A 13,522-nucleotide genomic window follows, 5' to 3' on the forward strand; every position below is an offset into this window, starting at 1 on the left:
AAGTGGTAAATCATGGGTGGTAGATCATGGGTGGCCCAGTTATCTGAGGCGCTGCAATTCACTGTGCAGAGTTGCATCCCTTGGTCATGCCAGAAACCTTTGGTCCTGGGTTCGAATCCCGATTTGCCCCGATTATGTTTCTAGGTTTGTCAGTACAATACTGGTTCTCGTGGGTTTCACCAAAGTGGTAAACGTATGAGACCTGCGTCACTATGGGCTTTTCTTCCACATTAAGCTGACAGGTCGTTATATAACTGGAATACTGTTCAAAGCAGGCGTTAAACCCAATTCACTTTCTGACTGATGGTGTAACTATGCTGTTCAAGGCTACTCTCATCATCTGACTCCCAGACTTGTCAGGGTTGGGGTTGTTTATCTCCCACCATCGCGCTCGCGCTCATGGGTTTCACCAATCAGATCAACCAGGTTCGTTGCCCTGGGCTTTGCTCACGTGGGTCAGAACGAAAACAACAAAAATGCAAAGGCTTTAACCCAAACTCACTCACTCACTCACTCGCCAATCAGTTTAGCGCACAGGCACTGGGTGAACATTGTGACTAGCACTAGCACCATGCATGGGACTTTATCTTTCTCACAATGCGCGTGGTTATGAAATGAATTAATCATCATCAACATTTACAGCAGTGTGTATGAAAGGGACTGGTCATGTATCATTAGGAGAGGAGAAAAATTAAAGTGTGTGCGTGCGTACGTGCATGCATGCGTGTCGTCCACTCAAAGATTCCTGCTTTTCACATGGTGTGCCATCGCGTGAGATCTGATGGGTAGGGATTCGGGAATTAAGGCCGTAAGTGCAACAGACGCAACGACAATTCAGCTCTCCTATTGTCAATACGTGAAGCGTTCAGTACACCTCACATGTCTTTATTAGTCCCATAGATGTGCGCTGATGTAACCCCTTGAGGGAGACTCGAGACACGTGCACATGAATTAGGTACTGTGTTGAAACTTGTAATTGTTTTCTGGCACCATCGAATATCCAGGGTCTCCTTTCTATTGTGACATATATTCTATAGCCATTCGCTACGATTGCTTCTTTTTGAGCACACGATTCGAATGACCCGCGAAGATCCGGGTTAGAACAGATCTTCAGCAACCCATGCTTGTCGTAAAAGGCGACTATGCTTGTCGTAGCGGGATAGGGTGGTCGGGTTCGCTGACCTGGTTGATGCATGTCATCGTTCCCAATTGCGTGGATCGATGCTCATGATATTAATCACTGGATTGTCTGGTCCAGACTCGATTATTTACAGACCGCCGTCATATAGCTGGAATATTGCTGAGTGCGGCGTTAAACAACAAACCAACCAACAACCAAGCACAACCTGAGATGTGCCACTCCGTGTAGAGCATGCTCAAAACAGACCAAGCTGATGTCATGATGTCAATCACTGGATTGTCTGGTCCAGACTCGATTAGTTACATACCGCCGTCATATAGCTGGAATACTGCTCAGTGTGGCGTTAAACAACAAACAAAGTGTCACACCCATCTCACTCACTCACACACTCAATGCAAGTGCACCCCGCTGGTCTTTATTCCGGTGGTGTAGTCTAGTGGTTAAAGCGTTTGCTCATCACGCCGAAGACCAGGGTTAGATTCCCCACATGGGTACCATGTGTGAAGCCGATTTGTGGTGCCCCCCCCCCCCCGTGATATTGCTGGCATATTTCTAAAAGCGGCATAAAACCATACTCACTCACTCACTCATTATTCCACTAGTTCCGCGCCAGTAAAATGTTCATATCTCAACCATCATAGTTGGCCTGTTCGCATACACCCAAAATATCTCATTCTGAACGAATATACATATAGTGTTGAGATGTGTTTGCGTGCAATGTTTCCAACGCGTGTTTGGTAGACAAGGCTGGGAACACATGATAGCATATCGTTTTACTGTGTCTAAAACTAAGTGATCCCTTATTTATTTCCATCAGTATATTTCTTATATACATATATATTTATACACTTGTATACTGACTTCAGATGTCATTAAATTACCAGCAAATCTGCAGACATACGAAGGTATATTTAATTGATTTAAATGACAAATATGCACGCATGTGTAGTTAGTTATATGTGCGTGCATGCGTAATATGAAAGTTAATGGGTTACGGAGTTAGTTAATGTTGTTTTATGCCACGGTCAGTAATATACCAGCTATAAGACGGCGACCAACTGAGCCACACGAACTTGTAGGGACCAGTTCCACGAGGTGGTGACCTGTCCCACTCAACCCAGGGGAAGCAGCACGGGTCGGGTAGACGGGCCTGTTTGTCACTGTGACACGCCATTCAACTCAACATATTGCCAGAACGCAGGAAACACGAGTCCGGCTGACAATCTGGGCGTGACTGTTCGAGATGTTGAAATTCATTCCTATTCATTCCTATTCATTCTATACAAGACATACATACCACTGCGTTGTTCAATACAGACGCCAGTCCTGACTGTAGCCGGAACACCAACCACTGCACAACACCCCCGTTCATTCTGTTTTACTATAGGCATTGTTAATTGTTCACTCACTTTGTTCAGTTATTGATCATCTTGTTCCTTCTTCCTGTTTAGTCACAGACAAGCTGTTTTTCATTTATTTATTTAGTTATCAATCATGCAATCAGTTAACATATTTACCTTCTACGGAACGATTCATGTATCTACCCGCAGTATTTTTTGTGTGTTTGTTTGTTGTTTAACGCCACACTGAGCAATAATCCAGCTGCGTGTATATGACGGCGGTCTGTAACTAATCGAGTCTGGGCCAGACAATAAAGTGATTGACATCATGAGCATCGATCTACGCAAATAGGATACGATGACATGCATCAACCAAGTCAGCGAGTCCGATCACCCGATCCCATTAGTCGCCTCTTATGACACGGATAGTCGCCCGTAGTCTATGAAAACGGGTTTTTTTTAAATAATTTTATTTATTCAAAAGAACCTTTCCTCTTCTCAAGGAAACTAGAATTGCTTTAGTTTGATCTCAACTTGTCTAGGCTTTTAGTATGGCGCAGGACTAGGTCGACCGCAGCATGTACCAATGCGAACATTTATTCATTCACTCCATGCATCCTGGTTTGTTATAATCTGGAGACTACATGCATATTGCCGAGAGGTTCATTTCTTATATATACAAATATGTATAATTGTTTCATTTTTTCCAATGCTCTTGTCCCATTGGAGTACATCTTCACATTAACACAATTAGTATAATCTAATTTGTTATGCATAAATCGTCTTATTTTCCATTGCTACCACGACCGACAAAAACGAAGTATTTGCCTAGCTGGACGTTCAATCAAATACGGGTTACCTTAGGCTAAAACAGGAAATGTGTCTCATACATCGACGCGGCACTTTATCAACACATTTTTATTACCGATAAAAAACTTATAGATATATTTAAGAGTTCCCGCGTCATAAAAAGCATTCTCTGTTATCCATAAAATAAAATGCCTGACAATACAAATGTATTGGAGGTTATTCAATGTGTGCCCAAATGTGTTGGTTGGTATTCTTAGTGGAGAAATATAAAACTGTTCCTTCCACACTTTTGTTTTCAAAACTTTAAAAAAAATAAAAATAGGTCATACCCTCTTTCTCACTATTAAGAAAATGTGCCCGAGAAACAGTTATTTTTATGCAGCCCAGAGACCGTCGGTATAAGGTCTCTGTGTAGCCTTATAAACATATACCGACATGAGAAATATGCGCTTAAGTAAGTAGCGAGCATGCGCTCTACCGCCCGACACTCGGCGTAGCGCCAGTCACGATGCCCGCGGCCGAAGCGAGAACATTTACCTTTGAGGCGGAAGATGGGGGTCTCACATTTGACCTATTTCACATTTCAGAGTTGACGCGAAAACAACCCTTCCGTCATGGCGATGATAAGTCCCAATGATGAAACGTGTATTTTGTGGAGACAGAAGTTAGCCATGGACGGTGGATGTCGGCGTGTTAATATTCTATGAGGGTTTCTGTTTTGCGCAATTCACGACAACACACCTGAATTAAAGTTTACAAGCCTTCTTCATTACGAGAACCAAGAAGCTAGGAATAGTCTTATGTGAAAATATATGTCGACAAAAACATACATGTAAACGCGATTGCCTCTATTTTCTTACGTTGTTGACATTCATCTATTTATAACGTGATAGCGGAAGGCGCGTCACAACAGAGCGCGGCAAGCGAGTACAACTTTTATGAGTAGTTGTTTCTTTAGTAGCATCTGTGTGTGCCGAGTGAGTGTAGACGTGATTAGATGATCTTCGCCGTAAAAACACGACAATCAGAAGCAGTTGTGTCCCTGCCGGTGACCACGCCAGCCATGGAGGGGATGAGGTAGAGATGGCGACAGTGAATGGAGACGAAGGGGGTGAGTCCCCACAACCTCATCTACCATGGGGTTTATTTTGTGAACAGCATGCGAAGGCCGCAGCTCAGGAGTTTGTGCGATCCTTCCTCTTATATCAAAGGAGTTCCAGTTTAACGGACTCTCGGGACCCCTGTGATTATTCCCGAAAATTTGTGGAATGTTTTCAACGTCAATTCGCCCTTGAAATTCGTAGATCGTCTTTTGTGTTAGATCAGAGTGCTGAAGCCAAACTGATTGTACCCGAGGAAACCCCCCCTCATGAAAATGGCTCGGCTGATTATACTGACCAGGACATACATCTCGAAGAGGCCAGCCCTTCCAAAAAAACACACAAAAGTCTACTACGCAGATTATCATTTAAAAACATTCGAAGAGGGAGATTATTTAAGCAATCTTCAGACGAGCTTGATGTATCTGACACTAATCACAGAAAACACAAGCACAAACATGAGAAATCGAAACAAGGAAAATTGACGAGCAAATCCGAGGGACAAATCGAATTGAAAAAAGAGGGGGTTGTCCATGTTCTCAGCGGCGAGGATTCTAAAGGAAAATCCAAATGGGAGCGGACACGTTTAGTACTTCTCAAAACCACAGGAGGATATTTGCTGGAATTTTATTCACCCCCTAAGGTAGGCAGCGTATTGTGATGTAACCGGCTGTGTTTACCAGCGAGACCCGCATTCCTGGGGATATCGCGGCTGTTTACCCAACCGAGGTCGAGATGTCACAAATCGGGTTAGGTTTATAACTGACATCGGTTCAAGACTGGGGTTTATTTTAAGGGCTGTTAATGTGTGCAAGCCTCCCGAATATTTGGAGGACCGCTTTTCCGTACACATCCCACATAAGTCAAGTCAATCTTGTCACTGCATGGGAGTTCTCCCGGATAGGTCGATATTGGCATTCATGGCAGCGGGGCTTCGTCATTCACAACTCTGCCATTGTCCAATAATCAAATTTACTCGAGTACAACCGACTTTGACCGTGGTCCCTGTTTACTGTGTTAATCCGAATGGGAACGATATTGTCTGGCTAAACACCACAATTGATAACACATTCCTATAGGCTGATGGGTGCGCCCCACGGGGCATAGATCAGCTGTTTTTCAGCAGGCATGTTGTCAAATATCGTGGCCTGGGCTGTTTGTCATCCCATCAAGACAAAATTATTATGTCAATTTTCAACAGCTTGAAACATTGGTTTCATTCTTCAATGCTAATGCATGTAATGGCAGGATTTGATGTGGTCCAGGGTGGTTTATGGGAGCTTTGCTACATAGTAAATGATTATACTGTTCACATTGTTATGTGAAACAATGTTGAAAATGTCACAACATTAACATTATGCAAACTATTTTTATTGTACAACAATGCTCTCTTTGGTTCAATATTTTTATCATCAACTATTAGTTATATATTTATGTACTGGTAATGCTTTGTTGCATTGTCTTTCATGGTTGTAAATATGTGCATATTTTCAAACAGGCAAAACAGTACTGTTTATTCATCTTATGCTACAATCAAGCATTATTATAAGCCGCTTTTCAGAATATGTCCGATAAGGTGATTCTGAAACATTCTGCTTAGTGATGTTAATTGAACCCAGTTATGACTTACTCTAATTGGTCTGTTTTTATTTATTTACATGCTTCTGAAACTCTTTTAGTTGGTGTTTCAGCCGCGAAGTGTTAATCACTGGTACACTGTAGTTGTTACATACTATTGACTACTTGGCTTTTTAACACTTGCCTCGAAAGGCTGCATCAAATCTTATAGTAAAAATTAAAGATTTCCTTATTCTGCAAGATTTTATTATCAATAATTAATGTTGTAGTTTTGCAAATGTTACTTGTATTTCACTATGACAGGACCAATAAAAAGGAAGGGGCTTTGAGGCTTGATTACTTCACTGAATGTGATAGAAATATCCTCTGAATATATGAAAAAAGAAAATCCCAAAATAATTCTTAACCTTATTTGCCTGCCAGGGACATTTTAAACTCCAAGATACATCTGTGACTTGTTATATTTTAGTTGTTACAGGGTTTGTATTGGGAATAATTTCGTATATTTGGGGAAGGATACCATTAAAGGGACCACATGGTCAATCACCATTTAGGAGATATTGTTAATTGGATGATTAATGTTTGTGTGCTGTATGAGTGAAACAATGCTTAATTGACAGGGCACTACATCATCAGTTTTAAAGCTATTCAGTTCAGTTTTTGGTTATTTTGGAGAGATGACATAGTGGATTATGAATCCACTCTTCTAATTAATACGGCCATATAGCCTCCCCATTTATTTAAACATCTCCTGAACAGTTTTGGTTATTTTGGAGGGATGACATAGTGGATTATGAATCCACTCTTCTAATTAATACGGCCATATAGCCTCCCCATTTATTTAAACATCTACTGAACAAAAACATTAGGGATCATGAATGTTTTGGGGGATATTATGAAATTGCGTGCTAAGTCTTTGGTGCGAAAACATATCCCTAGAAATATTCCTGACCCTGAACTTTTCTGTTCAGCCTATATGTTATTGACTGATCCCAAAAGATTGGATAATATGCTTGCTCACTCCACTCCTTAAACATTTATAAGATAACAAAGCACAGTTTGACTGAATGTCATGACTTGGGGACAGGACAAAGTAAAATATACATGGAAATGTTTCACATATTTATATTGTCTCGGTCATGTGATATTCTAGGAATTTTATTACCAATATTATACTCCTAATACTTGAGTAGTTTGTAATTTTCATTTATGTGTGAAAATGAGAAATCTTTCAGCTGTCTGACATTTGGCTGTAAATAGTCGAGTCTGGACCAGGCACCCAGTGATTGATATTATGGGATATTATCAACAACATTGGGTACAATGACATGGTGTCAACCAAGTCACTGAGCATGACCACCCCATCTGTTTAGTTGTCTTTCACCATGTTCACGACAAGCCTATGAAGTAATTTAAAAAAACAAGACAGATGGGCAGGTGACCAATAAGTGTGGCCCACTTTAAGACATTATGAATATTGAAAAATCTTTAAAAAAGAAAGACACAAATCATGTCTTGATTCAGTTGAAATAATGAAAGCAATTACTCGATAATCTACAAGGAGTTATGATAAAATTGAATATGTAAGTAGTCTTCAAATGTTCTGCCAGACAGTCAGGCAGGTGGAGGGAAGCGTCATGCAGCCTGACAAATGTTTCCAGACATGGGCAGAGAGGCAGGCAGGCAGGCACGCAGGCAGGCAGGCAGTTATTTTGGACACTGTTGAGGACCTATATTCTTATCTGGGATCCACACAATGTAGGAATATTATTCTATTGAGCTTTGTTGCAGCACTTGGAGCCAGAAAGAGTGTAGTGAATGCTGCTTTAGCAGAGATTAATCTGGGATTCCAAACATATTGCCCTTGGCATTCAAACTGGGAAAAACAGATAATTATTCTCATATTAGGAGGTAATTTAACACTGCATTCAATGCAATAGTGTTAAACTAAGCACTAAAGCCTTTTAGATCCTCTTTATTGCCTGTGCATGTTATCAGTGAAATACGAGTCACCTATACAAGGCCTTAACATTGGTTATCATTGGTTAGAACTCTATGAATTGGGAAAATTTGTAATTCCAAATAGGGAAGTTGTATTTACCTGGGGTCCATAGTCGGCCTCGGAGCAAGTCTAGACAAATCCGCGTTTGGTGCAAGGTATTTCATGTCGTCAGTCGTCAGTATTGATGCTGGAGCAGTATCATTGCAGCCTGAAGATAATGAATTCTGTACCAGATAAACCAGTGGTTGATAGCATAAGCAAGCAGTTCCTGCAGTCAGGATATGATGTTACAAACAAGATGGTTCGTACTGAAGAGCTATTCTGTCTTGTAACAGTCATGGAGAGTTATCATGGTTATTGTGTCTTGTAACAGTCATGGAGAGCTATTGTGTCTTGTGACAGTCATGGAAAGCTATTGTGTCTTGTGACAGTCATGGAGAGTTATTGTGTCTTGTGACAGTCATGGAAAGCTATTGTGTCTTGTAACAGTCATGGAAAGCTATTGTGTCTTGTGACAGTCATGGAGAGTTATTGTGTCTTGTAACAGTCATGGAGAGTTATTGTGTCTTGTAACAGTCATGGAGAGCTATTGTATCTTGTGACAGTCATGGAGAGTTATTGTGTCTTGTAACAGTCATGGAGAGCTATTGTATCTTGTGACAGTCATGGAGAGTTATTGTGTCTTGTGACAGTCATGGAGAGCTATTGTGTCTTGTGACAGTCATGGAGAGTTATTGTGTCTTGTAACAGTCATGGAGAGCTATTGTGTCTTGTAACAGTCATGGAGAGTTATTGTGTCTTGTAACAGTCATGGAGAGCTATTGTGTCTTGTAACAGTCATGGAGAGCTATTGTGTCTTGTAACAGTCATGGAGAGCTATTGTGTCTTGTAACAGTCATGGAGAGCTATTGTATCTTGTGATAGTCATGGAGAGCTATTGTGTCTTGTAACAGTCATGGAGAGCTATTGTGTCTTGTGACAGTCATGGAGAGTTATTGTGTCTTGTGACAGTCATGGAGAGTTATTGTGTCTTGTAACAGTCATGGAGAGTTATTGTGTCTTGTAACAGTCATGGAGAGTTATTGTGTCTTGTGACAGTCATGGAGAGTTATTGTGTCTTGTAACAGTCATGGAGAGCTATTGTGTCTTGTGACAGTCATGGAGAGTTATTGTGTCTTGTAACAGTCATGGAGAGCTATTGTGTCTTGTAACAGTCATGGAGAGTTATTGTGTCTTGTAACAGTCATGGAGAGCTATTGTGTCTTGTAACAGTCATGGAGAGTTATTGTGTCTTGTAACAGTCATGGAGAGCTATTGTGTCTTGTGACAGTCATGGAGAGTTATTGTGTCTTGTGACAGTCATGGAGAGTTATTGTGTCTTGTGACAGTCATGGAGAGTTATTGTGTCTTGTAACAGTCATGGAGAGCTATTCTGTCTTGTAACAGTCATGGAGAGTTATTGTGTCTTGTGACAGTCATGGAGAGCTATTGTGTCTTGTAACAGTCATGGAGAGCTATTGTGTCTTGTGACAGTCATGGAGAGTTATTGTATCTTGTGACAGTCGTGGAGAGCTATTGTGTCTTGTAACAGTCATGGAGAGCTATTGTGTCTTGTAACAGTCATGGAGAGCTATTGTGTCTTGTGACAGTCATGGAGAGTTATTGTGTCTTGTGACAGTCATGGAGAGTTATTGTGTCTTGTGACAGTCATGGAGAGCTATTGTGTCTTGTGACAGTCATGGAGAGTTATTGTGTCTTGTGACAGTCATGGAGAGTTATTGTGTCTTGTGACAGTCATGGAGAGTTATTGTGTCTTGTGACAGTCATGGAGAGCTATTGTGTCTTGTGACAGTCATGGAGAGTTATTGTGTCTTGTGACAGTCATGGAGAGCTATTGTGTCTTGTAACAGTCATGGAGAGTTATTGTGTCTTGTAACAGTCATGGAGAGCTATTTTGTCTTGTGACAGTCATGGAGAGCTGTTGTGTATGGTATACTGTTATGATTATATGTTCTATAGCAGCATATATACTTTATACAGGGTGAGAACTATGGTATACTGTTATGATTATATGTTCTATAGCAGCATATATACTTTATACAGGGTGAGAACTATGGTATTTGTATGATTATATGTTCTATAGCAGTATATATACATTATACAGGGTGAGAACTATCGGAAACTGTTATGATAATATGTTCTATAGCAGTATATATACATTATACAGGGTGAGAACTATGGTATACTGTTATGATTATATGTTCTATAGCAGTATATATAGATTATACAAGGTGAGAACTATCGGAAACTGGTATGATAATATGTTCTATAGCAGTATATATACATTATACAGGGTGAGAACTATGGTATACTGTTATGATTATATGTTCTATAGCAGCATATATACTTTATACAGGGTGAGAACTATGGTATTTGTATGATTATATGTTCTATAGCAGTATATATACATTATACAGGGTGAGAACTATGGTATACTGTTGTGATTATATGTTCTGTAGCAGTATATATACATTATACAGGGTGAGAACTATGGTATTCTGTTATGATTATATGTTCTATAGCAGCATATATACTTTATACAGGGTGAAAACTATGGTATACTGTTATTATTATATGTTCTATAGCAGTATATATACATTATACAGGGTGAGAACTATGGTATACTGTTGTGATTATATGTTCTGTAGCAGTATATATACTTTATACAGGGTGAGAACTATGGTATACTGTTGTGATTATATGTTCTATAGCAGCATATATACTTTATACAAGGGGAGAACTATGGTATACTGTTATGATTATATGTTCTATAGCAGCATATATACTTTATACAAGGGTAGAACTATGGTATACTGTTATGATTATATGTTCTATGGCAGTATATATACATTATACAGGGTAAGAACTATAGGAGACTGTTATGATTTTATGTTCTATGGCAGTATATATGCTTTATACAGGGTGAGAACTATGGTATACTGTTGTGATAATATGTTCTATAGCAGTATATATACATTATACAGGGTGAGAACTATAGGAGACTTATGATTATATGTTCTATAGCAGCATATATACTTTATACAGGGTGAGAACTATGGTATACTGTTATGATTATATGTTCTATAGCAGCATATATACTTTATACAGGGTGAGAACTATGGTATACTGTTGTGATTATATGTTCTATAGCAGTATATATACTTTATACAGGGTGAAAACCAGGGGTCCGGAAATCATCATATGCGCCGGACATGTCTGATTGGGAATCTCAAATGTCTGGTTTAGAATATTGCTTACCGGACATTTAAATTTTTATGTCCGGACATTCTTAAATTTTGACTGGACATGATCAACAGTTAGGACTGAGCAGTTTCTGTCTGCAGTTGTAACACAATGAAGATTATCTATACTGACAAGCTTTGTTTGTTTTGATTGCTGTAAATACATCGTACCTACATGATAGTCCAAGTGGTCAATCACTGTAATAGGCAATAAACTGAGTTGACACTGATTAATCGAGGATTAATTACTGAGAACATCGTGTTAATTTGAGTGAAAGGTGTTTACAACTGTACATAAATACCTTGCATCATCGATGTACCTCATTATCCTCACAATGCTACGATATGTAACCTCAGACAAGAAGCGAAAGCGTGACGACAGCCAGTTGACCGATGCAGATCAGTCAAAAGGATCTGCCAAACCCTCAAAGTCTGGACGATTATTTTGTAAGTCGTGGCTAACGACTTTCACTTGGTTGACATACAATATTTTATTGTTTTCAGTAGAGCTAGTCGTATATTGAATCTTGATTGACCGCCATTTTGCTTTCTGTGACGATCGATATCATTTTTTTTATGGTCAATAATTAAGTACACATGAAAAAAGTATTCAAATAACTATTGCTATCAACAATATTTTAGTATTTGTGATTATATTATGTCTTGTTTTTAAATAATCATTAGTTTTAAAAAAACCCACTTTTCCCGTGAGGTCACGTGATAACCAAATATGGGATAATAGTCTCGATCCAAATGTTACAACGCGTACACTTGAGCAGATATAACTCATGAATATTAATTAGACCGTTCACTACGTTAACAGATCGTTATTATAACAGAAACAAACATATGTTTTCCATGTATATCTAAAATGATATTATTTGTTAATAATTGTCCGGTGAATTAAACAATTGAAATTGAAATAATTCATCATATTATGAATACGTAACAACTTGTAATGTGTGTGAAAAGTCGTACTAAAATATGCTATTTGAAGGGGGCGTCGCATAAATGCAAATGTCCGATTGGGATTTCAAATTTTCCGGACCCCTGGTGAGAACTATGGTATACTGTTGTGATTATATGTTCTATAGCACTATAGATATACGATACAGGCTACTCAGTGTGTTCACACCATTGTTTGTTTGTGCTGTGATAAGACACCTTGGGACAGCAGGATGTAGATGAGTCTCAGATACAGGATGTGTGATGCAGGCTATCTGTACGAGTCCGTTGTTGCTGCTGCAGCAGGTTGATGCGGATATACCTAAAAAGGATTAGGTGGTCAGGCTCAGTGGTTGATTGCGTGTCATTGAGCCCTGATGGAGTGGGCTGTTGCTCATAATATCAGTCACTGGTTTGTCCTGTCCGGATGGGATTATTTACAGGCCGTTGTAGCTGTTTTATTGCTGACTGTGGTGTAACAAACAAACAAGTAAAACTGTAGCTACCAGACAGGTCCCTGTTAGAATTGCTGCTTCATGGGTGTTAACAGTGTAGTTTTATACATTACTGAACTAGTCCCCCTTAAAGACTTTTTTTCTGTATTTTCAGAATATATTAAATATCAAGTGTAGTTATATATTTATGACTCACTTATACTTTTTCTACTGTTATCTAAATTCAACCTAGAGACAATGATGTTGCTGGTAAATGTGGGGTATCAGTACAGTATTAATTATTTATCTCAGTGATATCTGTTCTATGTGATATCCAATCGAGAGTGATATCTATTTCTGCTTTGGTGATAATGTTCAGTGTGATATCAGTTCACTTCAGTGATATGTGTTCAGTGTTCCTCTGGGGGAAGGGGCGGTCGGGTAGCCTAGTGGTTAAAGCGTTCGCTCGTCACGCCGAAGACCTGGGTTCGATTCCCGACATGGGTACAATGTGTGAAGCCCATTTCTGGTGTCCCCCGCCGTGATATTGCTGGAATATTACTAAAAGCGGCGTAAAACTATACTCACTCACTCACTCCTCTGGGGGAATGGTGAAGCCTTGATTGTATGATCTTGACTTTGCTGAGCATTTGCCCTGAAAGTTCTGGTACCATATGTATAATGCAATACTTTTAAAATAATATCATGAAATATTGCGAATATATCCTAATTTTGATATAACCGAGAAAAGTGAAAGTGGGTCCTATTTTAGAATCATTTGTTAATACATGTATCAGATGTTATTTTTCTAAACACAAATATGATTAATTGAATACTAGAAATACGATATTGCTTAATATCAATCAATGC

The 13,522-nt window shown here is 39.3% G+C and overlaps 1 protein-coding gene across 1 annotated transcript in view; it reads left to right on the forward strand.

Moving 5' to 3' along the window:
• Positions 1-4,191: 4,191 nt before the first annotated feature.
• The window catches only part of LOC124147760 (SH2B adapter protein 1-like), a 59,333-nt gene continuing 50,002 nt past the window's right edge, over positions 4,192-13,522 (forward strand). Inside the window, exon 1 of the mRNA XM_046518515.2 lies at positions 4,192-5,034. Within this exon, the coding sequence (XP_046374471.1) occupies positions 4,375-5,034 (660 nt within the window). The 5' untranslated portion in view covers positions 4,192-4,374. The remainder of the gene's footprint in view (positions 5,035-13,522) is intronic.

Source organism: Haliotis rufescens, unplaced genomic scaffold (genome assembly GCF_023055435.1).
Source record: "Haliotis rufescens isolate VD_foot unplaced genomic scaffold, xgHalRufe1.0.p SCAF_36, whole genome shotgun sequence".
Lineage (NCBI taxonomy): Eukaryota > Metazoa > Mollusca > Gastropoda > Lepetellida > Haliotidae > Haliotis > Haliotis rufescens.